A 25,691-nucleotide genomic window follows, 5' to 3' on the forward strand; every position below is an offset into this window, starting at 1 on the left:
CATCACTCTTGAATATTTCCTCAGATTAACATAATAAGTTTGAACGTGTTGAAAACGGCCGTTGTAAAATCTGTGATCATGGAAGAGACAGCCGGCGTTTCACCACCCTGCAAAATCTCAAATGAATTTAATTTTAAAAAGTGCATATGCACCATTACCCTAAAGACCAAGAAACCATCGTTGTAATGTGGATTCACATGTTTGGACACACACTCTCTTGTGGACGTATTACGCCATTTGCCAAAGCCGTTACGGGTCTGTGAGTACACTCGCTAGGAGGAAGAGTATGCGTTCTACTTGGAGCTCTCACTCTTTCAAAATAGCACGTTCACTATAAACGCAAAACATGCTGAAAAGCCCACTACTTTTCACAGTAGCCAGTTCGCTGCCACAAAGCCTTCCAAGCGACGGTGAATACAGGACATTTCGTGGTAGGAAAAGCGAGGCGTGCGCATAACACGGACCACAAGAACAGCGCCACGAGCGTCCTCCTCCTTTCCTTAGCATAAACATGTGACAACTTGCTGAGAGTTTTGGCGTTCCAAGTTTCGTGCGAGATGATTATGCAGCACCCTGAATGTAGGTTCCGCAGTGCCAGACCTCCTTTTTTGCCGCGTCGCCTTGCACTGCAACCGTACAAGCTGCGCGCCCGATCGAGGCAGCAGTGAGATCAGAATTCTTCGTGGTCCTTCGGGCACGTGCCTCTGCTCACTCGTGCCTGACGGAAACGCTCGACTGGCGCCCGGTGCAGGTAAGTTCGCCGCTCACACGCGACGCAAATACACCAGCGCTTTGGAACCTTGCCAGGCTCATCGCGGCTTGGAATGCGCCTCTGAGTGGCCAGCGAAGTTCTTACTTGCACCGAACAAGAACTCGGTAACAGTTCCGCTATAGCGCTGGCGCACTAAGCGTCCATATGTGGGTACTGCACCTTCTTCGCATCAGGATGGGCGCACCTATGTTCGTTTTTGATTGACTGGTGCCTATACAGTATTGACTCCAGATAACTTTCCTGTGCCTCTGCAGTGTCCAAGACAACGCAATTTCTTCAGCACTCCAGATTTGGTTGGCTAGTGTGCTGTGTTATTATTTCGCGGAGTTCTTGCTGACTAGTAGCTTCCTTGCACCCACGGATTAGGCATTGAGCCACGTAAAATATGCTTAGCTCACTCAAGGGTATACGTTGAACGCGACGACGTTAAAAACCGCCGGACCACTTGCTTTACGTCAGAATAAATTTTCAGGAAAGTACAGACGACAATGGAAGACGATTTTTTTCAGCCCATACTATCGTAATGAAAAAAGCTGATAACTCGGTGCGTGTCGCAAAAGACAAGCAGCTTAATTGACGAGAATGCTTGTGGACCCACGACATTGTCAACATTACGGCGAAAAAACGCAACGGTACAGTTTGAGACAGGGAGGATATAAAGATTGTTCGTTTGCTAAATACTACAGCAGTAGCATCCCATCCGATCTACTCGTTGAGAAAGTGCGCAAAATAGTGATTTGTCTCCAACGTAAGTTTCTTTCTAGCGCTACTGAAATCAGAATACTGAACCAAATATAACTTGCACCGTTCATACATTTCGCGGACAAATTTTTCTAGTGAATACCTCGAAGATACTATTCTTTCTAAATTTGGACTAAAATCGGGTGTCTTCAAAGGTCACGCACTGCAAAAATCAGACTGCAGCACGCGGCTGAAGGCATTTACTAAAAATAATTTCGCATTCTTCTGATAAACAGATATTTATACCAGAACTTTTAATGGCAGACAGCCACGATTAGCGTCCTGCAAAATTTATTTCTTGCTATTTTTCTATAGTATGTGACTACAGTATGTCCCACATCTGTCCAGCAAGAAATTTATACAAATAACAGGCACAAACAGTTGAAATGACCGCTTGATTGTTCTGACCTAAGGCATCGTGAATGAAAACATGTGCAGAACTCCGCACATTAAGTATGAAACCGAAATAGCGTGCGCCGCATTTATCCATCCCCATTTGTGCCCTTTGTCGCTCCATTCTTTCGCCATCCATTCTTTTTTGGCTTTCTTTCAAGCGTGCACGATGCAATCGATAACCTTTCATTTACTTCGGGAAATCGCCCATGTTTCTCTGACTACCTTTCACTGACCTTCAAAAGACCTTCTACATATTCTGTTCCCGCTCGACTAGCTTTTACTGTGCCGTTTGTTTTCTAAGTATTTCCGTCGCTAATACGTGCTCATTTAAAAATCACGCCTGCTAGCGCCCTATCCGCGGGGAAGTCCCTGTGCTACATGTTAGCTGAAGGACGTCTTAAAGGAATGTAGGCCTGCAGAAGTCGTGATTACAAAAGCAATGTCCTAATCGGCATTCCGTCTGCCATTGCTGCTGGAATTTGAAACGAAGCATTGCTTGTTTTGGCTGTGCTAAACCGTCTCTGTATTTGAGAAAGTGTTCATCATTATTACTTTTTATTTCTTGGACAACATGACGTAAGAGATACTGAATCGTCTGGAATGTGAATCATCCCGTTTCACTTTCTTAATTAATGAAAACTGCGCGCTTCTGCGTCGCACTAGACAACCGTAACCTACAAGATACACTGTGCCGCGTCAACACTACACACGAAAAGGGAAAGCGTGAAGGCCCAACATAGGCTGCTTGAAAGTTCGTTTGAGTTGAAGACAATTCGAGTATACAGGCCAAGCAAGATTGCTTAGGCGAACGCGGAATATTCTAGGGAAATAAGCGGCTTCATAGAATGCCCAAACTATTTGTGTCGCATTGATCTCGCTGTTTTCCGTGAACCCCTGCATTGTCAAACTAAAGGCACGTGTTAGGCCTTCGGGAACTTCGGCAGTTTATTCTACTTATTCCTTCATTTAAAGCGACGCTGTAGAGATGTAAATTCTACTGAAGTGAGGCGGAGCACATCGTCGGGGACAAATATTTAGAGCTTAAATTGCGCAAGACCAATACTGACTGTGATGAAAATAGCAGACGTTCTTTACATCCACCGAACTTTTGAGATTTCTAGGACGACGAGTTTCAAGGTTTGTTGCTGTGGTTCACTGTGTCTGTAGGACGAGGATGCCTGGTGACCAACACTGGCCTCGTGACGTCTGAGTTCAAAACTCGTTTAAGCGCAACGTTTTTCAGTCTTTTATATGGGATAGCAGCGCAGTTGTACGGCCCGTTAAAGACCTCAAAAACCCGCCTTTAAAAGGAATAGGAAGACAAAGGTAATAACGCGACCTTCCACAAATACGTAGGTGTACTTTTCAAATTTTCGGTCAGCCTTTCTGACGCATTTCACCCTGAGTGGTCTCTCTTCACTCACGAAAGGCTTCAGTCTATTCGACAAATAACTTTTGTAGGAAAACAAAATCACAGTTTTAGCTAAATGAACCAGGGGCACAGCGAATCACAAGCATCATGTCCGACCAACGTGAAAGCCTTTGTCTATATTGCGAACGCATTGGCGAGCGATTTTTTTCTGAACAAAGGGCGGAGTAGCCCCCTCTCCAGTGGCTATCTACTAGACTTTTCCAATAAGGCGAGAGCTATAAGGACTTTTACGGTGCCAATAGGGCGAAATAAACAGCGTTAGCTCGTGTATGTGGATGGTACATGAATGCCTTTTGAAATTCATTTTCCTTTCGTTATACCAGCAATCTAGAAAAACAACTTATAGGGCGGCTATTCCGGACGCCTTCTTTATCACTAATGCGCATCACTTAAAATTCACTAAGGAAGAAACCGCCACTCGCTCCTACTATTGTAGCAAACAGAAAAAGGAGCCAAGCCGCCTGCTCTATCACAGATGTTCATTCTACAAGAAAAGCACGATAATGTTAATGCAACAGGCGCCTTGTCGTGAGAGTAATCACTTCTCTTCATTTTGCAGGGTTCCAGCTCACCCATGTCCACGTTCACTTTTCATTACCGAAACGTCGTACACTGTACGGAGATTTATGATGGAGGCCCTTTTTGTTGCCCCCAACTGCCAACTGGAGTAGTGAAACAGCGCACCTGCGTCTAAAAGTTGAGTTGGTGGCACGTTCAAAAAACGCTGCTGCGTCATTCTTGTTAACTTCTAGTTCCGTAACTGGAGCCAATAGTGTTCAAAATAGTTGAATATTTTTGGTAAAATTAGGGTGATAGCACAACCATAATTATTCAGATTGAACGTGAAAAACTAACTCTTCCAGAAGAGCGCCCGGAAACTACGAGAAGCTTTCCATTACTATTTAGTGTAAGATTGAAAGCAGTATATGATATGCTGGAGCGCCAAGGATTTGGTAGAAGTTTTAACGCCAGTAACTCCTAAATTACGGCTTGCTATTGACATAGAAAAGATTAAAGGTAAACTTGAATGTTATTATAGCCGAAAGAAACCTAATGTCATATATTTTAGCACGAAAACGCAGTTGGCAATTCAATAGCCAGCCTGCCGAATCTGTGAAAGAGTACGTTTTTGTAGGTCAAGAAGGTACTGACCTCCCGAGGGTGAAAGATCCAAAGGAATAGTAATGCGTGAATGAGCCTACTGCACAAAATATCTAGCCACGAACAACAGTTTCCCGATACCAGTGTGCGGTAATATACGCCAGTCGACGAGTTCGTAAATTCTAGAATAATAAAGAAACATGATAGGGAGAGCAAAATATTGCGCAATGACTCAAAAGATGGCATTCATGCGTTAAGAAATAGCATGGAAAACAGTACAAACGGGGACCGCTGATGTAACAGTGGGGATTTAGATTTAGCAGAGTTGATATGCAGACCATGGAACGCCTATCGTTATAGGTTGGTCTATTGGCCCAAAAAAGAAGGGGTGCCAAATGCAGGGAAACTCCGTCCAAGTCGGTGGAGGAATAAGGTGGTGATATGCTATTAGGAAATTTCCAGGCAAGACGTGGAACCGGCTGACCAAAGGAAGGGTCCAGTGTAATTCGCTGGGAGAAACCTTAATCCTGCTTCGGACATAGCTCCGCTCCTATGAATCACGAATTAAAAACAAGAACAAGATTAACACTTTGAACAAAGCCGCAAACATCAAGGAATTTCACTGGAATTTCAGAAATTCTTTCTCTGCAGAGATCACATAAGCCTCGCTGTTTCTAATACTCTCACAAACGCATAACTTCAAAGCGCGGTGCATAGGAGCGGTTCGATTATAATAATACAAATATACTGCGGGTATAATTACCACAGACTTAATGAGTAAATTTTTGTTTTTAGCTTCCTTTCATGTTTGAAAAGAAACATACAAAGTTATGTCGCAAGAATTCAGCTGACTATTTATTCAATGCGTAGAAACGGATGACAATAACTTCCAACTTGTCCTAGGGAGTAGAACAAAGGCGACTGGAATTACGCAACACGTCTCTGTGTTGAATAATTTTATTCTGAATTACCCCTACGTATGGGACGTGTATTCATGCGTTCTACGATGCCACGTACCTTTTTGAGAAAATAATTCCGCCTTGCTGTCACTGGGAATGTTTATTACACTTCCTGATGCAAATCTGCCGTCGGCGACCTTTAGTGCGTGCAACCTTTTTTACAGCCTTTTGCGAAAGCATCGTAAATGCATTAATAGCTTCTGTAAAAGGATGATTCAAGCTGACAAGTATACGACGTGTGCGACGCTGTCACGGGACAACTTTATTTTATTAGTTTATTAACAGCCTGCGGGAGAGGATTTTCAAAGCCCGCATTCTGAACGCCCGTTCATGCTAGAAGCCTGATGGACACAGTTCACAGTCCTCCATTCTCATCACCACGAGTCGAGCTGTCCTGAGCTTTCCTTGTTTACCCATCCTCCGTTCTTTAGTCGAAGTTTCTGAAAGCGTTAAGCTTTAGCATTCCTTGCCACTTCCTTCTGAGAATCCCCCTGCCGAGTGGTGAGCCCGATGCGCAAGAGTAACGCTGCTGTGTGCCTTACTTTATAACGCAGCCTGCTGTCCTTCTGGACGTTTATGGCGTCGGTTAAAGCTGTTTCGGTGAATTTGCGTAAGCCTGCATAAATGACGCGCGCACCAACAAAACCGTTCCTACTTCGTGGCACTCGTGGATATATACAGCAGCGTCACTTAACCGGGTTCGATTTGCTGAGAACGCCCCTAGTTTCCTTTCCTGGCTTCAAGTTCGCAGATCTAGGAGAAAGTGTCGGGCAGGACGCGAAGGCGCGCGCCTCATTAAATCGTTAGCTGCCTCTATTTAGCACATGCTTACGCAGGGTAGACCTGCAGCACGTAGCTTTGCTTCCCATCAGGGATTTCCGTAGGGACGCTCTCATCCTTCTGTTTATGCATGAAGAATTTGGTTGTTCCTGCATCTGCTGAACTCCTGCACTAGGTGTCAGAGGTGAGCATTACGCATGCGCAATGGTTATCGTATACTGGGTACGTTCGCTGTGCGGAGATTGATCGCGCGCGCCACACTGCACGCTATGCGGTGCAGCCAAATAATTTTGTTTTTCTTTATTTTTCTGGAACACTTTTGGACCGGTTTACTTCGCAAGACACTTTGATGACGCATCACCTAACCTTAAGGTACCCTTGACACCATGAGGCCTATGTCGGGAGCCGCTTTCTGCAGCAGAAGGGAATGTATGTAAGGCCTGGGACCGGGGCATACTGAATTTGGAAAACCATTAGAGCCAAAGACGCTCAACTCTGCCTCCACGTTCGGGCAACTTGCAGGTGCACATGGAGATAATCAACCAGGCTGGGTGAAGCTTGGGCACATATCGCGAGTGAGAGTTCAAGTTATGGGGCGGTTATAAATACGTACATACATGAGTGTCTCGCCATTTCGTATTAACATACGCGACGTCTCTGTGATGCAAGTAAAAAAATTTAAAAAAGAATGAAAGCTTGATTTGCTGACTACGGGTTTTGCATCCTACGAACGCTGGGCTGCTAGCTTCTGTTGATTTTTTACACGTCTGATGTCCTCTTTGCTCAGAAGAAGCGGATCGCCATATCCCACGTTTCGGGAAATAGTAAGTGAGTAATATTACCCTCTTCGCATTATTAGTTATGTAGCGTCGACCAATGGGACATTTGCATATTGTTAAGACGAATACAACCCTCTTCCAGCTAACTACATTCGCAACACGAAATAAAGTTGACGTTTGCATCTATGATTCTTAAACATCTGGGAGTAACCGCACGCGTACAAGGGGGAAGGTGCACTTTTATTCGGCTTCAGAAATATCATGCTAATTATGGTTCTCGGAAAGTTTGCTTCCTATTGCATTCTTCTTTGTCGAGCGTGTTCGCCATGGCTTTTAAATACAACCGTTGAGTGTAAGCAAAAACGATCGTGAAATGCTTAGAATGACCCATTGCTATTATTAACCGAGGGTCCCGCTGCAGTCTTTGACTTTAGGACCCTCGTCTGTATATTGTCTCTTGCCCATTCAGTGTACTTAAAGAATAATAAACTGAAACTGAATGTGCTCTTAAGATTGTGATGCGCTCCCTTCAGACTTTTTTTTTGGGTAAGAAAATCATAACTGACACGTAATCATCACATTGTGTGAGTGCGTTTTAATTCACAATGTATTCGTACGATGTACGAGAACCCAACATCTCCTAATGGTAAGTTCCGCTTCTTTATTCTTAAAGAAAGGGCGGAAGCTGGACACGTAATAAGAGACGACACATGCATTTAGAAAGAACATTGTTCCTTACTCTAAATCAAACTGTACCGGTGACTCAAAATGTAAAGCCCAATTTTCATTCACACGTCTAGGCCTTCATTACTTTTAGCCTAGTGTGAAATATAGTGAAATATACCAATGTTCGAAATGTCAACATAATGAGTTTATTTTTCTGAAAGGCGCTTCTTTTTGAGACACAGTCGTGAAATTGTTTTCAATGTATGATCTTTCAGAGATGTTGGTGCAAGTATTTGAGCTCGCTGCTCCTTTTCAGATAAAGATGCCATCAGTTAAGGTCGCAGCTACAAACAAAATTGAATAAAAACACACTAAAACTTACAGTCAACTCAGATAAGATAAACGCAATAAAGCGTAAATTAAATCACACGTATAAGTGAAGCACACTAAGTCTTAATAACTACTCAAAAAATGTACTGAAGTAAGGGCACAAAACAAAACATGGAACGAGTTCACAAAAGGCACATTAAGTGAGAAACAGAATGGAACTTACTCAACTCTGCATTAAATGCATTACTTGTACACCAACCTTGCGCCAGAATTGGGGCGACTGAATTTACTAGGATTTTAAAATTGTTTTTCTTTTCCTGGGGGAGGGGGGGTTTACAGTAGTCCTTGTGAAAACATGTTCACAATCCTTGTGCTGCAGTAATTTTTCAGGCAATCAAACATAATTGAACAGAGTAATAAATGATCAGTTGAAATAGCACGCTTCTCGTCTCATCACTGTAAACGTACATTCATACAAAAAAGGGACTTAGGTTGCGATGTGCGAAGCCTATGATGCTCAATTGAGAGAAAAAGTAATGTAGTGTGTAAAATGTTATTAATAAACTAGTACGTTGCAGTAAAACGAAAGGCGGCATAAGGAGAAGTGGATGTGCTTTGGCCCAAAATAAGCTATAGTCACAAATACTGGCACTAGTCAAACTAGTCCTACCGACCAACTTTTAACTTTTCTTCCACTTGAAATACATAGTTCTTACCGCAACGAACTAAGGTAATGTGCAGTAAACAAGACCATCTCATTGAACGCTGCAGGATCAACTGTCTTATACAAAGTGTATTATGCATTTACATATGAGCATTCTTGCTCTAGGAATAAATTTGCCCACAGCAACCACAGATGACACGTATGCATAGTGAAACAAGCATTTCTGACAAAGGGTCTGGAAACACCGTGCATATTAAGTTTACCACGAATTGTATCTTACCTCTCAATCGTGCTAGCGCACATCCTTTAAGCCTGAAAGACTGCGCGGAACGAAGCAACTATTTCACTGAAGCGCCCGCGAAACAACAAGGAAAGCAAGCGAAGCTAATTTCCGAGCTCACAGCGAGCGAACGCTGGCTAACCACGTTTGTAAACAAACATTATTGCTGGTGCAGTCACCACGGAATATTCTTTTGCTGATAACAAACCTATGCTAATAAACAAAGCGAAGCGCAACACAATTTCTCCGCTACGCTGACGAAACCAGCACAGAGAGCACAAGTGGTGCTATCTCTTTCGAGTCAAGGCAGTTTGTTTACGCCGTCTGTTTCAGAGTAATCGCAACCGACGGGCCTGAAACGCTCACCGCAAGAGCTGCACCGGCGTTAGGTGTCCATGGCTGTGGCAAGACGTTAGGTTTAAGTATGTCTGTATTATTAGCCGTGCATGCGATGGCGCAGCTCATGCCTGTTGAGTTTCTCAAAACGAGCGGCTTGCACCGCTGAATGATCCCAACACCGACGCCACATATTGAACAGTGTGCTGTGCGAGTATACCCAGTGGAATGTGGAAATAAACATTTCCTGCCTCATGAGGCTCTATCTGCCTAAGAAATGGCGTACTTTCTGAGGAGATTGGGTTCACCGTACAAATTAAAAACGAAGGTGCCGCTAAGTGAAGACTCAAAAACGTGTAAAACGACCAACCTAACAAAACGCAGCCCCCTTCGAGCACTTTTTGAACGTTCGAATACGCGTTAGTTCCTGCAAGTCACTTCCGCTTGGCAGCGTCACATAGAAAGTAAACGATTTTCCCGCATGCAACCAAGTGCTCGCTGTGCGGTGCTTCGCAAATGCTAGAAGTAGTGGACCTTATTCTGCTGATTGTCACCGAGCCCACGTGCAACTACACTGCGTCGGCAACATTCTCGCCACATAGCGATCGTAACATTTAGTTGTCTTTCTCAACATATAATGTTTCCTTAATGTTATTTTGAAAAGCAGCTGTGTCACCTCGTCTGCTCGTCCCGGTTACTTTTTATTGCCTGAGAATCTCGGTGCAAGTGGAAACGTTTCGGTGGAACGAGTCTCGTTGCTACCGACTAGCGATGGCGACTGCGAGCCCCACAAACAGCTGCTAGGCACATGCACCTTCTTTGCTTGCTAAGTCTCTCCGGCGATTCCGAACGAAACGACGCCAAGCCACTAATGTTTCCTCCTCTTATTGCGCGACAAATACTCGACGCCGGCTATCTGTTCTCGGAGCCGCCTTCTGCAAGAGGACAAGAAAAACAACGAGTGTCCTGTTTTCGCCGCTGCCGCTTTCGCGAACACCCTCGTCGTCCCGCGCCACAACCGTCAAGCGTATGTATACCATCTGCGGACTGCAACTGGCCGGGCGGGCACCAGCGGAGGTCAGCTGGGACCCCTGATCGACGACGCTCCGTGCCTCGCATGCTGATGGCGCCAAGCCAGGGGTTTCCCCGGCTGAGCCGTTCCAACGGCAAAGGGTCGAAGGCCCTTCCTGCTGCGGCTAACACCTCCTCCTGGTAAGACCGTTGGATGCGCGTCACAGCCGCGCTAAGGCAGGAATCGCTATCGCCTCTGGCGTGGACGGGAAATTGCTCGCCCACGCATACCGAGGTATTCAGCAGCTTTAGCTCCCCTAATTAGTGCCGGGGATTCTTTGGAAGATCCTGACGCGGTGCTCAAGGGTAACATATTTGGTCAGTACTCAATCTCTTAACGCAGCTCTTACGAGAGTGTGGGGATGATGTTGTGAATGGAAAAATAAAATATTATACTCGCACCGAAATTGGGGTGCTACCTTGTCCCAGATAGTAGCGACAGTGCTCATCATGTACCTAAATGCCCTCGCCAAGCCGCGAATTTTCCTTATGTGTGGCATGCTGAGCCTCGCGGCAACCAGCCCGACTTAAGGTAAACAGAGCGCATATAAACAGGAGAAACGTAAGCCCCAAAGCCACGTGTCGCTTCCACTGCAACGTCCTTCGCCGAGAACGCTTCGAGTGTCACGTAAGGAGACCGCCTACGAATACTTTATAGAATCGCTGACTTGTTGCACCTCTGGTGCACATGGCATATCAAAAAGTTCGCGTGATATATCAAGGTTGGGTTGCAACGAGCTCGGATTGAGACTCCTTTTCATTGGACAAGATGTTAGCGTTGTGGCGTTGTCCGGAGATGTGCGTACACGGCTGGGATTTTTTTTTCCTTTCCCTGAAATATTTCTTGTACAGGATGAAAACGTTCTTGGGTTGCGCCAGACATTTGAGGAATTTGCAAAGATACGCACGAAAGAAAGACGGAATCTAATTAGCGTACAAGGTTATAAGTTGTCTCTGCAGTGGCGTATGGTACCTTATACTCCCACCTGTTTACTCTACAGTGACATATTTTTGAGGTAGAGGTCCGGATCTACGTTGTGCGTCATGACTGAATCTTAATCCACATGCCTTAAGTAGTTTGTAACTTACCATCTAATAAAGCACTTGCGCTTTTCTCCCATGCGACAAGAGCAGGACACAGTCGACTGTGCAGCAGGCGTTTACTATATATAGTTGTAGATGTAGTACGCTGATCTGTTCCTGACAATGATAGCATGATGCGTGCCGCACTTCACACGTCGCAAGAGAGTTTACGAAGAATTGACGAGCATCAACGATTTTATAGAGGTGTTTCGGTCTCATCAAGTTCAAAACAAGAATCCAGCTTCAGTGATAACCGCAAGTCTGCGTACAAAGTTGGTACACAGCGCGTATGACTGTCGCAGTCGAGGATTAATCATTCATCGGTTCTCACTCACGGTAACTGGTTAACCCTTTGTGGTACAGTGGTACAAATATGTACCACTTCTTGGGCACGTTTCAAATGCCCGCAATGAAACAACTGTTCGAATTGGAGCCAATTTTACTAGTGCTCCCATCTACCAAGGCATTTAGAAAGCTTTATGGGCGTTTTTATTTTATTCTGTCATGTGGCGCGAAGAGTAACTTAGTTTTTGCAAATGTCTTCATTGCGGTTCAGTACGTGCTGCTGTGGCGTGGGAAAAACTCACTCAAAACGCTGCTTCAACATGCCTACTAAGTGTATCCTTTTACCCGTTTACTAAATGGAACCTAGTGATTTACCTGCAACCATATACATACATTGAGGGCGCCCTAATTTTTCACCGTTTTGAATTGTCTGTTCTGGGCTCGCTTTTGGCTGGGGTTGTTAGGCCTAAGTGGACGGCTATCGCACCAGTCAAATCGCACAGGCCGTGCTTTTGCATTCTTTCTGCAAGCGGAGGTAATAACAAAGGATTGTCGCCCGTAAAAGCAAGAAGAGGACGGCAAGCATATGGTAGGAGTTCCTGACGACATCAGACTTCTCAGCCGAGATCGTCACCCGTAGCGGTCGGCCTGTCGACAGAGGTGTAGGTTGGGCTCCACGACACAGCAGCAAGTTCGAACGAGCTTTCTGTGCAGCAAATGCCAAGTTCTGCTATGTGTCGAATGTTTTTAGCCATTCCACAAGTGAACAGCAGCATTGACTTCGTAAATATCGTTCCTGCTACACAATGTCTCTTCATTTTAAACCGCCTGCGGACAGCGGTACAAATGTGTACCACATTTCATTTCTTCTAGTAAAGTCAGTGGTACATATATGTACCACTTTTCTTTCGAGAACTGCTGCACCATGTTTCTTGAAAAACGTGTCAAACATTTTCTTTTGCCCTGCTGAATGCTATTCTTCAGATTTTATGAACGAAATTTCAAGGAAAAAGTAGCAACTCACAAAGGGTTAAACGTGGAAAACGCACTAGTCGCTTTTTGTTAGGGCGGATTGCTGACACTTTCACCGCTTAAGCCAACCGCACTTGTGCTGGCACTGCTTAACTCACGACAACCGCTGTCGTTGTGCGTCACTGTCTAATTTTTGGTGCGGATTCATTGGCGCCGGAAGAAAGCCTTGAACTGAAACACACATAAGTGTGTCTATTCTTGTGCTTTTATTAGGTGTCCCCTACAAGATCACCACAGCAACCGAAGTCTAAAACACAGGAAAAGTTCACCTGCCCAGATGCACACTGTCTCCCTGCGATCAAATCGAGCTCGTGCATTAATGGTATAAAGCATAAGGCTTCACTAATCACGCCTATCAATATCTCTGTGCGCCTCTGCATCAGAAAATCAGGCTTTATGGTACGGCTATTTTGACATTCTGTTTTCAATATTTACTTCCAGTGTGTTTATACAGTTACTTGGTTTGTCATGATGAGAACTAAACACATACACAAACACAACATAAACGGCTTTAGTAAGCTGGATAAATCTCTATAGACTGTTTCATAACCTAGCACACACATTTAGGTGTCTTCTTCTAATACGGGGCCTACTGATGTGTCTGTATAAGTTCAGCGAATCTTATGAGTTCCATCAGTGTTTTCTCTCTTACGGTGATCTGTTCGTTTTGGTAGAAAACGTCAATTGGCGACCAATTCGACCAACATAGTTCCTCGTACAGCGTCCACACTGGCCAACTCTTATTTGAGTTCATCCAGAGCAATTTTTTAATGTGAGGAGGAATGAGCCTCAGTAATGCATACTCGGCGTGTCCGACTTCGAGTAAGTACGAGTGCCTTGTAGTGGGTGCCAGTCGGTGTAAGCCAGTGTGCGTATGAAGATTAGTTCTGCTTTTGGTGGGGCCGAGCATGTCGAAGTCATGGTCAGTCGTGAGTTAGTTACCTGTAATTTCAAGTATACCAATGCCTGTCGGATCTTATGGCTGCAGTTATATACGTGCCGAAGTCCAACAATTCTGGCGTTTCTACATCCTCATGTGGTCACGCGGAACTTAAGTCAGTATATGCACAAGGTAGTTTCGACTCATCGAAAACTCTCATGCCAAATTCAGTATCGCTTAAACAACCAGAGTTTGAGTTGAGCAACGTCAGAGCGAGCTTGCTTCATTCTATTTAATTAGGGTGGTTATATCAGCAATTATGGAGCGTATAAATAAAGTAGAAATCCCCCCCCCCCCCTCCTTACCCCCTACACCGAAGAAACATATAGAAGATTGGAGATTATCCGTATTTGAGGGCTTCGAAAGAAATTCGCTCACACGTGTTTCTGTAATGGTCGCATACAGAAATACTTCAACACTTTCTTAAGGCCACTAGTTTTGCGTTGAACCTTTTCTTAGCAGTTTTTTTTTTTCTAAAAGCAAAATAAGTTAGGATAACTAAAGTGCACAAATCTAAGGAATTTGTGACATAAACTTTGGCATCCTAACAATATGTGTTACGCTCGACTCAAATTTGCGTGGCTCCGGATTCCACATTTAACGTCATAGTGTGGCGTCCAACAGCTGCGGAGTATTGAAGTTATATAGGGGAAGTCAGTGCGCCATAGTCGCCAAGTCTTCTAATATTGTTGATTGCGTCACCATAGCCTCTGAAATTAGCGGGAGCGCCTTGCAATCTGGGAGGCCATGGAGATGCCCCTATGGTTACGACAGCCTCCGTGAGGCGGCCGTTGAAGCGCCATGTGGTAGGCGTGTTGGTGCGTCATTCCCATGGTTACACCGCCTTACTCGTATTTGTATATTATTGAGGCGATAATAAAAGATGCAGTTGCGCCCAAAAGGCGAAGCATCGGCTGCGCTAGCGAATTAGCAGACAGCCATACGAAAAAAGGATAGCACTTTTAGGCCGTATGAACTTGTAAATATTCGCTTGCTAACTAAATTCATAAGCATGGTGTCCGTACGCATGGGAAACATGAACACATCAGACTCCATGACTGCGGACACTCACTGAAACACTCACTGCCTCATTTCCTCACACTCACGCGTGAGGAAATAGGGCAGAAGCAGCGAGCGAAGTGACATTCGTGCTATCTATCGCTTCAACGTGAAGCGAGCGGCGAAAATACACAGCACACAGAAAGTTACGAACCGCTGATGTACCTAGACTCTGCCCCCAACGCAGATGGCTCTCGAGCATTGCACAGCCTGCTCTGATTAATGGTCTTGACTGAATATTTACGAAGATCTGAAGCAATATGATGCATTGTCAGCAGCAGCTCAATCTGTCGCCGCATGGAACTCGCTAATAACACCAGCTAGAAAACCTAAAGATGACGAAACAATCAGCAATATGCACGATTCCAGTATGAACAGCAACTCGTATGTCTGCTTTCTTCTCTGCACACACACGCACACACAAACACACACACGCATATATGAACGAGAAGAAAAGGAACCGATGTCTGATTTATAGCAAAGCTGTATATGGCTAGCTGTCCGTGCCCCCTATGATATTGTTAATGTACTTTGGGTGTGGGTATGTGTTTGTCTGGAGTCGCCTAAACGCGACCGCTCTGTTCACAAACAGGGAAACTCGCACACATAATGTGGGAGTGCACCTCGCTCCCGTTTTCACATCCCCCCGTCAGCAGCGAGACTGACTGGACAGCCTGGCTCAGTTCCGGGGACGTCAACCGACAGCCTGAACTGGAGGACTGGGCGGAGAAGGCCAAGCAGGCCCAGGGCCTTACTTGAGCCTGATCCCTCAGCCACCTCTCCCTTTCCCCTTCCCCCTTTCAATAAAATTGACCACCACCACCATATGGCTGGCTGATTCGTTTGTCCGTACGTTTGCCGCCTGTACGCCGAAAACTCCTCCGGAGCAACTCCATGTACATCAGCAACACGATAAGAGAATTAGAGGCGCGTGATTGGCTGCACAGAAGTGACGTCGTTGCTCGCCACCGCATCGGAGCGCAGGCGCAGAAGATTGTCCCCAGCTCCGAAATGAATAGGCCACGCGTGATGTGCGTACTCCTGAGGGGCAGGCAGCTTTCGATCAGCAACGCCGTGAGCAGAAGGCACGCAGATGCTCGTCTACGCTTTGCCGGTGCTGCAACCTGGGCACAAGAAGAGGCTCGTACAGTCGAGCGCAAGCATCATTTGCGTATCGAGGATCCGGCCGCCTACTAAGCGGTCGTGTAATGAACCGTCGGCATTAACCCAGTGATAAATACCGGGACCACGCGTTTCAGCTTCGCTGGTTAACCTTCTTTACAGAGTGCTTGGGCGGTGATTTTTTTAATAATCAGAACATAAGAAACCAACAAAGACACCAGGGACATCATAGGGGAAATTACTGCATTTACTAAATGAATTAAAGAAATTATGAATTAATGGAAATGAAAGTCGATGAGAAAGCAACTGGCCGCAGCTGGGATACGAACCCACGTGTTCGTATCCTCAATATTGTCAGATTTGAGACCCCCCTAATGTAATGAACGAGGAGAAAGGGAACTGAGCGGCCCAAACAAAGACAACGCAGCAATGGCCTAGCGGTAGAACATTCGCCTCGTGTGCGGGAGGTATCCAGCTCCAATTCCGGCTCCACCGGAAACCCACAGGCTTTTTTCTAATGTGTAGGTTTCTTCCATAGCCGGGTGTTCGGCTCTTGTGACGACTCACATGTCCAATAATGGGGCCAATAGAAACTTATGAGTTGTTTCTGGGCGCCTGGGTATCCAGCCACAGAGCTGGAGAGCATCCGGCGTTGCTGTGGTAGGGAAGTGCTGCCGCCGGGTCCCTGCCGGTATAATAGGTACAAGCGCGCTCCCGGCCTAGCGTTCGGTCAGTATGGGACTTCTAGCTTGGAAAGGGGTGTTCGTCTAAACCCGAAGGCGTCCCCACCTCAACAGGTGCATTTGGGGCGCCACATGGAGGAATGGCCGCCATGGGAACGGCCATGGGAGCGGCTCACGAAAGTCTCGACGGGAATTGAGGGCGCAGGGTCCTTTCCCAAGTGTATCACCCGTGTAGAAAGGTGAACGCCAGGCCGGATGGCACTTTTGTCCATTTGAGAACCAGTGGCTGCCCGGAGTGCCGGGACCGTGGTGATGTGAGCGGCCACGGCTCTATAGGCATCGGCTTCACAGTGCGTCAGCATCTTCGACATATATACATATATATACATATATATATAACACGCCAATAGACTGCCTTACATGCTGTGTAGCATTGGAATTTAAAGCGGCATAGCAAGATGATATTTCAGAAACAATTGCGATAAATATGGGCATCGGATGCAGAACCATACAAAACGAATAACAAGCGCTGCCTTCATTTCCTTTGATGTATGCTAGTGAACAAAACGAGCGATTGTGATTACTTATAAATTAATTTCAGTGCGTGATATAGAAAAGAACACACTGTAACGTATATTTCAAGAACAAAAAGAATATTGACAAATCTATTCTTCACACTTTATCCTCAGCCCAGCCGCATAAACTTCAGTGGACGCTGCAACCTGTGTGTAGTACATACAGCTTTGAAGGAAGGTTGTTATGAAGCGTCGGGATAATGCGGAAGTGCGTCATCGGCGATGTAATCTGCCGCGGTCGTGGCACTTGGCAAACGTCGTTGCTATATATATATATATATATATACATATATATATATATATATATATATATATATATATATATATATGCGCTCGCGCGCGTGTGTTTGTGTGTGTGTGCGTGTCAGCAAGTCCACGCGAAATTGCCGCGCGACTGGCCACTTCAGGAACATTGCGTGCATTCGCGGGCTCATTTCACGCTCGGAAAAGCATATTTATGTAGCACGTATTGATAGACAGAAACCTCTATGGGTAGTTTATCATGTGGCTCTAGAATTTTCTAATTGGCACTTTTCATGTAATTTTAATAATTAAGTTGATTAGTTATTTAGGACTAGTTATCTAAGGAGGTGGAATGCAAAAGCATACTCTGAGTATCTCCAAGCGACGGCAAACATATACTTTGGTTGTGTCCAGCTACGTGGCATTTGCATATTTTTCAAGTTTGACTAAGGTTGGAACACCCTTTATATGCAGTTCAAATCTCACCTTGTGATCTACTCACGCAACCATAGCAGCAATACCACAGGGGAAGACGTAAACTTTAATTCGAAAGCCCGCATTGCACATCGCAATAATTTCCAATATGGAAGTGTTCAACCGCAATAAACGTTTGTCGAAGAAGCCATTTGCTGCTTATTAACGTGATCTGAATCAGTATGCATTGACTGAATGTTTGAAAATAAATTTAGAGTTCCTTCCCTTGTTTCTCAGGAGTGCACAAGCATTAATAGTATACATACGTCTCAAAATACATTGCGCCGAAGCTCACTGTGTGCCGTAATAAAACTAACGATGACGGGAAGAGATGTAGGGATATCTTTTTTTTTTTTTGCGTCCCGTTACTTAAAAAGTTCTTACTTAAGCAACCGATCCTTATCGCGACAGCAGCTTTATTTGCTTTTTTAATTGCCAAGCCTGAAGATCAAGATATTTAAGAAATTTGAAGAAAGCTAAAGCGGTGACACATCAGTCAGGAGCGCTACTTCAAGAAACGCTTGTAGATTGGCGCGCATTCGCTTAAATCCTACACGCTTGACGAGTGGGGCGACACGAAGCCTCGCTGTTAACACCTGCGCAACGAGCTCTTGCACCGGGGATTCAGGGGCATAAATTTGGGCGCGCACTCAACAGCTTAAGATGCAATCGCATTTCGAACTGTAGAGGAAGACGCGTCCGCATGCTGGCGCGATTCAAAGCGCTCGTTTCCTAGCGTCAGTCAACTTGATTTTATTTCTTGCATTTTGCATGCCACTTTTCCTTCGACTAAAAATGCCACACAGACGGGTGCTACGTAAGGGTACCAGCCTTGTTACACATTCGCGCATTGTTTCCCTCGCCCTTGCGGAAAAATGGCAAATATTGCCGACTTAGCGTGGTGACTGTTGCCCCAAGCAAGAACCGGAGGAATGTGCCCCCACAGAGTTACCAATTATGCACATTTCGAGGCAGACTCGGCGCAGCGCCTCGAGCAACGTTGAGCGGCCTTGGGATTTTCCCACGAGCTGCAGTCCTCAGTTTTCACTTCTGGGCGTTCTTGTACGACTCCCTTTGGTGCGCGCAATTCGCACACTTAACGTCTAGCTTATCTGTCTGCGCGTCTCGTCATTACAGCTCCCTAAAAGGGCCATCGAGAGAAATTCGTTGAGCACGTCGTGTGGTGTCGGTATGCCGGCGCGGAGCAACGGCGATAGCACGTCGGAATGCACGACTGTATATATCGTAGCGGGCTTTGGCAATGAAACACTCATGAAATATTGACGTTTCCTAAACGTAACCAAATTTCAGCTGCCAGTAAAACAACGCGACTGTGCCAGGGCACCTCGGACAAATCTCGAATTATCACAATGCAGTAGCGATGTTCGCATTGCTATATTTTTTTTACTGCCGATAAGTCTTATACGTCATAATATAACAGACGTACAGCACACATGTACACAAAGTTGTCATGCAAATACATGAAGACCAATGTTCAAGTCGACGTTGACTTCAAATTGAGAGTCAGGCTAGTGCAGTAAAATATTCATATGTGCGCCCGAGAGTCCTGAGAAAGACGCAACGAGCGAATTATGCAGGGAGTCCCCACTGTCATGCACCAAGATTTGAAAATATGCGAATGCCACGTTACTGAACAGAACCAAGGGAATGTTCTTTGCCGTCACTTGGAGATACTCAGAGTACTTTTTTGCATTCCGCCTAATTCCATATTTAGCTTTATAGGTAAATATTCAACTTCCCAAAAGTACCTAGATGTAAAATGTCAATGAGAAAAATTTAGAGCAACATGAAAAGCTCCAGAAAAGCTTGGCTAAAGATGTTTCCTACCTAATTCATTCTTAATATGAGTTATACTGAAATAAAATTATAATTACCACTGATAAAAGGTGCAGGATGGTTTTTTATACATTCAAGTTTATTGATTAGCGTTTGGCCATGATGATCCCACACTGTAGAAGCATATTCATGGACTGGACGCACATTGGTGGCATCCAGAGCTGCTTTAAGGCTTTTTGGGGCAAATTTGAAGTTAAGTTTAATGAAATTTAACACAGCATTGGATTTACCAGTTACCTAGCCGATATATTTATTCCAAGATACATTGGGACATAAACAGACACCAAGGCATTTAAAATGGCCAACGCGGCCGAGCGATGTACAAGACAGGCTATAAGAAGAATGGAAGCTAGGGTTTGCGTTTCGAATAAAACTAATAAAACAACACTTAGCTCAATTCAAACGCACTTACCATTTTTTGCACCGCGATACCACTATGTGGAGATCACGTTGTAAGACGTGAATATCATCCGTGCCGCGTCTAGATTTATAAATGACAGAATCATCCGCGTACAGCCTGACGTTTGAACCGTTCATAGAGACCATTAATATAAACTAAAGGAAAGTACTGTTACTAGCACTGAACCCTCTGGCACTCCGGAAGTCACGTGGACAAACGAAGAAGAACCATTTACCACAACGGCCTGTTTTCTACAAGATTGATAAACCCTCAACCAACCAAGAACAGAAGCAGCCAAACCTAAAAATGACAATTTATGGAGTGAAAGAGCATCTGGAACAGTGTCGAATACCTTCTGAAAATCAAACAATACCGAATCAAGTTGTATCCTCCTATCGTATAAACTTAAAACAATATGAGAAAATTCACACAGTTGTGTAACACACGATAAACTGGACCTAAAACCATGCTGTACTGAACTGAAAAAAAAATTATTAGATCCTAAATGTATCGTAATACAGCTAATGATTGCATGCTGAAGGGCTTTGCAGCAGACACTTGTCTAGGAAATCAGTATGTAGTTAATGACGCTATTTCTATGACCGGACTTTAGTATTGGCACAACATTCGCGAACTTGTTGCCCATGTTGTTGTCCATGTTGCGCTGCAGTTTTCTCGTGCACACTTTTAATCTAAGTATACTTGATAAGTTCGTTCATTAGTTAAGGTTAATTATGTAATTAAGGGGAATGCAAAAATCAACTATTCTGAGTATCTCCAAGCGACGGCAAGCAACATTACCTTGGTTCTGTCCAGCTACGTGACATTTGCAGATTTTTAAATCTTGGTGCATGATAGTCAGGACACCCTGCATAGTGCTCAACACGGTTGTAGCGGTTAACGTATTTGCAGATGCTACTATTGCTTGTGACGTTCAACTTCCCGTTTACATCTGCGAGCTAATCGTTCTGACGTTTAGCCCTTCTTTCGAAGCGGCCGACAAACGCAGGTCTCTTTGGTTCTCCCATCCAAACAGACGCGGAAGCTCTGACGCGTGGTGACTATTTTTACCTCCGCTACGCGCTCAGAACTTTCCCCGCGGTGTTGACAATCCGACTTTACCGGAAGTTCGATGCAATACGCTGTGTCGTAACGAGCGCGGGAATACACTTCCGCTGTAAACGCGCCTTGCGTCGACGACAAGGTTGAATGACGGCGGCAAACAGCGCTCCAGGTGGCGGCTTAATTTGACATCTTGATCGAGAGGGGAAACGTGGTGATGCCTGCACTGTTTGAACCAGACACAAATCCTTCAATCACACGACAGTCAAACCGAGAGCGCATGAGAACGACTCTCGGCACCTTTGACTCCGGCGGAGTCACGCGACAGCTTCACGTACACTGGACGTTCACATGCTGCGAAAAGTTGTGGACAAGCAACACAAAGAGGATAAAAGATGCTAAGCCGCTTCTGGGTGTCACGTCTCGGCTCCTATGTCTGCGCCGTCCTCCAGCTGTCTATACTTAATTTATAGCAGCCGGGAATTGAAACTTACTTGCGCTGGCGCCCGCGCATGCTCACGCACACACCGCTAGCGCCCACATTGTATTAATTTTTACCGCTTGAGTGACAGACTAGAATCACGGCAGTCTGCCTGTCCACTCTGCTTGATACAAGATTTAAAGCAAACGGGGCATGTGCAATATAAGTTGGTATCACAGACTAGACCACAAAAGTAATTTGGCGCTTCTCGTACTGTGCCACAGAAACCAAAGAAACTGAACCACTCGGGATACCCGCAAGAAAGACGTGCATACCTGAGAGCAGGGTATTCCGATCCACGGACGCAGCAACACGCGACGACCAAAAGTAGCAGCGCCAGCGCCGCGAAGCGATGGGCACTCGGGGTAGGCATGTTTCTGCGCGGCATCGCGTCTCTGTTCAGCGCGCGCGTCAAGAGAGGGGTTGTCGATCGAGGCCGGCGGCTCTTCGGCGGCCGCTCGGACGGGCTTCTCTCTCTCTCTCACTTTTGGCTCTCCTCGACACTTCGTCGCGTGACGCCAGGCAAACCGGCCACCTCCTCTCGTGCCGGCGGGGCAGCCCCTTTGCTTGCACGCCAACCGAAGCGGTGGCGGCTCTGACGTCGCGCACGCAAACACGGAATGAAGAACCAGTTTCCTCCAGTTGCGGGCAACAAGAGTAAAGCCTAAGCCGCGCGGAGGGGTGCGAGAAAATCGCCACCGAAGGGCGCGCAGTGGGGATCAGAGGTACGCCTTACCACCTCTCACCCCCCCCCCCCCCCCGGCCTTCTCGAAGGCTCAGTGCGGCTTTAATGGCCCAGCTCATTTTGGGACCGGAACTGAGGAAGACGGCACCGGGTGGACCACGTTATGCGCCTCCTTCTTGAATGCTCGGCCCTTGCGGTTGGCCATGGGTGCCTCCGTAGCTGCTTAACGCCTCATCTATACTGCTTGCGCAATTTTGGCATTAGTTAAAGCCTGCGCTATATTCAAGGGCGCCTATTGCCTCACCATCGTCGCGCCAGTGCTTCTGATAGCACTGTAAGCGCACCAGCGAAGCGCTACGCCGATACCCGCGCATTCGCTATGGGACAACGTAATGGGAAGCTTACTGACGGCCATTTATTAAATCTTGTGCATGCTGCGACTACGTGTGTGTAGGTTACTTTGTTCTCAGCATAGGCCAGTACAAATATTATTGGCCTTATTTGTTGTGGTTGCAAACCGCCATTGAGGGCCTTGTGATGAGTACGGAATCACTGGTTTGGTTTCCTACACGTTTCGATGGGAGCGTAATGCAATAACGCCCGTGCTTTTAGATATAGTGCAGCTTAAACAGTCCCAGTTAGTAAATTTCAACGAAGACTTCTCCACTACAGCGTCCGTTATAGACACTGCTTGCATTCGTACGTTAAAATTAACAATACCGAAAAAAAAAGAAATAGCGTAGGGGCGATCTCGTGAGCTGTTCAGCATTTTTGTAAGAGCGTTTGGTATATGCGGATTCAGTAAGGTTGTTGGCAGCGCTAGAGCCGATTACATGGCCTACTCCTCCAAACAAAAACTACTATACTGACATTCACCATTGCTTGCACGCAAATAAATATAAAATTTAGGACAGAAACCACCGAAAGTCATTGCGAAAGTTAGCGATAGCTTTCCCGCTATCCTGGTGCACTTCTCTTATAATGTTGTGTACGCGGTACCCTTATTGGGCACGTTGTCTGTGAGCCTCGCAGCAACCTCGTCTCCCTTCTCTCTGCATGCATGCCAGCTTCCCCTTTTCAGAAATTTTACTTTGCCGGTCTCACTGGGTTGCGTTTTGTAACGACGGAGCAAGAAGATCAGACGCAAAGACCTATTTGTCGGATGAATGAGTCATTCAGGCCCTCTGCAATATGTAAGCGTCGCCGTTCCATGCAATGTTTCACCTTTTCTGCACAACATTGAAGCGCCCCTTCAGCACTACCTTATTTTCTCTCACATCTTGTGACACATTGCCAAGCATTCTCAAACACATTCTGACGTTATCATCTTCTTTCTGCTATGCACGTACATAAGCACATTCTCACGTTGCGAGAATGTCTTTTATATAGGTATATAGCAGGTGAGGAAGTGTGCGTATCTGGAAAGCGCACGTGGCGTGCTATCTTATGCACTGCTCGCGCACGGAAGGTGTCGTGGCTTCCGGCGACGTCCGGAGTGCGGGCGCGGATGTGACACGGATGTGGCTTGACGCTTTCCCACCTCCATTCGGCGCAATATTGCCGTCCGTCTATCCAAACTGAGTGTAGCAGCAAGTTTAGAAATACTATCGCTATTCCCTTTCAGTTTTAAAGTGGTCCTGAACCAACCCTTGCGCACGGTGAAAAAAACCAGTTCGGTGGATAGCATACGCCGCTGCGGACATCTCAGTCAAATCTTGCAGTCGCGCGCGTAGCATTGAGTTCACAAGCGGAACGCGAAATTGCGTTTTTCACAAAGACCCTTTTTTCGAAGCGAGGCCTGCTCCTCGCCCGTTTGAAGGATGCCTGCGTTTCGTATATTTCATCATGTGCTAGATTCCCTTAGAGGGTTGCTATTCAATGATAGATGACCAATCATGAAGGGTGTTTGGATCAGCCCGCTGCTTTCCACTGTTCCTGCGTTTATTAATAGACGCTGTTAGCTAAACAGGCTGAAGCAAGCGAAAATCTTCGTTTCAGATTTCAATAAGAATCCTCAGGAAAAAGAGGGATGTCGTCTTCTCACACTCGGCCGCACCCGTTCATCCAAGAATTGCAAGAATGAAATTTCAGCTACGCTGCTTATCGGGGTCGTAGCCATCGGGGCTGGTTAATTTCCATTAGTTTCGAACATTCGACTTGCCTCGAACCACGCGACACTTAAGCCCAGAGAACGCGTGCACTACGCCTGCTGCGACTCGCGAGAAATCGCGGTTAGCTTCTACAAGTGGCGTGCGCCAGAGCGCTCCCACACGTGACCAAAGCAGCACCCGGCCACTTCTGGCTAGACACCCTGGAAGACATCCCGTCGTAGTGACGGGATATCTGCCAGGGTGTCTAGCCAGAACCTATTTGTTACCTATTTGCAACGCTTGGCAATGCGCAGTTTGAATTGGTCTACTATTCCTGCGGTACAAAGCCGGTCCGTACCTCCTAGCACGCTTAAACTGAAGCACCTGATCGCTAGGGTGCACTCCAGCCATGCCTTGCACAAAGCAAACGCAATAGGGGCTATGTGCGAAAGAAAATGTGCTACTCGTGTCAGTTCGTAAGAGAAAAAAAATACAGCCACCAAAAGCAATCTAATACCTACGCTATTGCACAGCAGAGCGATGGCCCACATCCCCCTAATAACGGCAACCGGAAGTATTCGTAGCCAACAGCGTCCGTTCAATTCCGCCGAAAGAAGAAACAGGACCTATAGAAGCCAGGTTACGTAATTCCGTAGTCGTGGCACAAAAACTTGCGTCACCCCGCTCCTCCCGAGCGTAGAAAGTTGAGGAGAAATGGGAAAGATAAATATTGTGCTCGTAGCATCTACGCCCGTACTACGTCTTTTCGAAAAATTCTTTCAGTAATACGATTATGGGAGGCACAAAACTCGTTCCAAGCCATTTCTGTGTCTTCAAAGAAAAGTGGTTCGGGGCCCTTTACCCTTTCTAGCATGGCGTTTATTTCGATCGATGCTGGTGAAATTTGTTGCAGGGTAGGAGGAAATGAAGGTTCTAGAAATAGTTTACAACAAATTTCACTTATATACACCAAACATGTTTTTAAAAATTGAGAAGTTGTTTTGTGCCACTGGTAAAATATAACGTTTTTCGAAAACTGGGACGCATTTGTTCCACGGATCCTGCACCCATCAAGGAAAAATTATAGTAAAATCACTTTATAAAGTATACCTACATATAACTCAGTTTATGTAAATACTGTTTTTTCTCCTCGCCACAGTCCGTTACACTAGGCGCTGATTAGATAATTTATGATTGCCCTAAACTAATCTCGAAGACGTGTTCTTCAGCGTAAAAATACACCAGATAGACACGCCATTTAGGGTCATTGGGTCGGTAAATGGCACGTGGTAAAAATTTATTGCACTGTTTCT

General features: G+C 45.7%; 1 protein-coding gene across 1 annotated transcript in view; it reads right to left on the reverse strand.

The window, feature by feature from the left end:
- LOC126522337 (mannan-binding lectin serine protease 1-like) overlaps window positions 1–22,113 on the reverse strand; it is a 76,806-nt gene extending 54,693 nt beyond the window's left edge. Inside the window, exon 1 of the mRNA XM_050171066.3 lies at window positions 21,879–22,113. Coding sequence (XP_050027023.1) covers window positions 21,879–21,991 — 113 coding nt within the window. The 5' untranslated portion in view covers window positions 21,992–22,113. The remainder of the gene's footprint in view (window positions 1–21,878) is intronic.
- Between the last annotated feature and the right edge of the window lie 3,578 nt (window positions 22,114–25,691).

Source organism: Dermacentor andersoni, chromosome 6, assembly GCF_023375885.2.
Source record: "Dermacentor andersoni chromosome 6, qqDerAnde1_hic_scaffold, whole genome shotgun sequence".
Classification (NCBI taxonomy): domain Eukaryota; kingdom Metazoa; phylum Arthropoda; class Arachnida; order Ixodida; family Ixodidae; genus Dermacentor; species Dermacentor andersoni.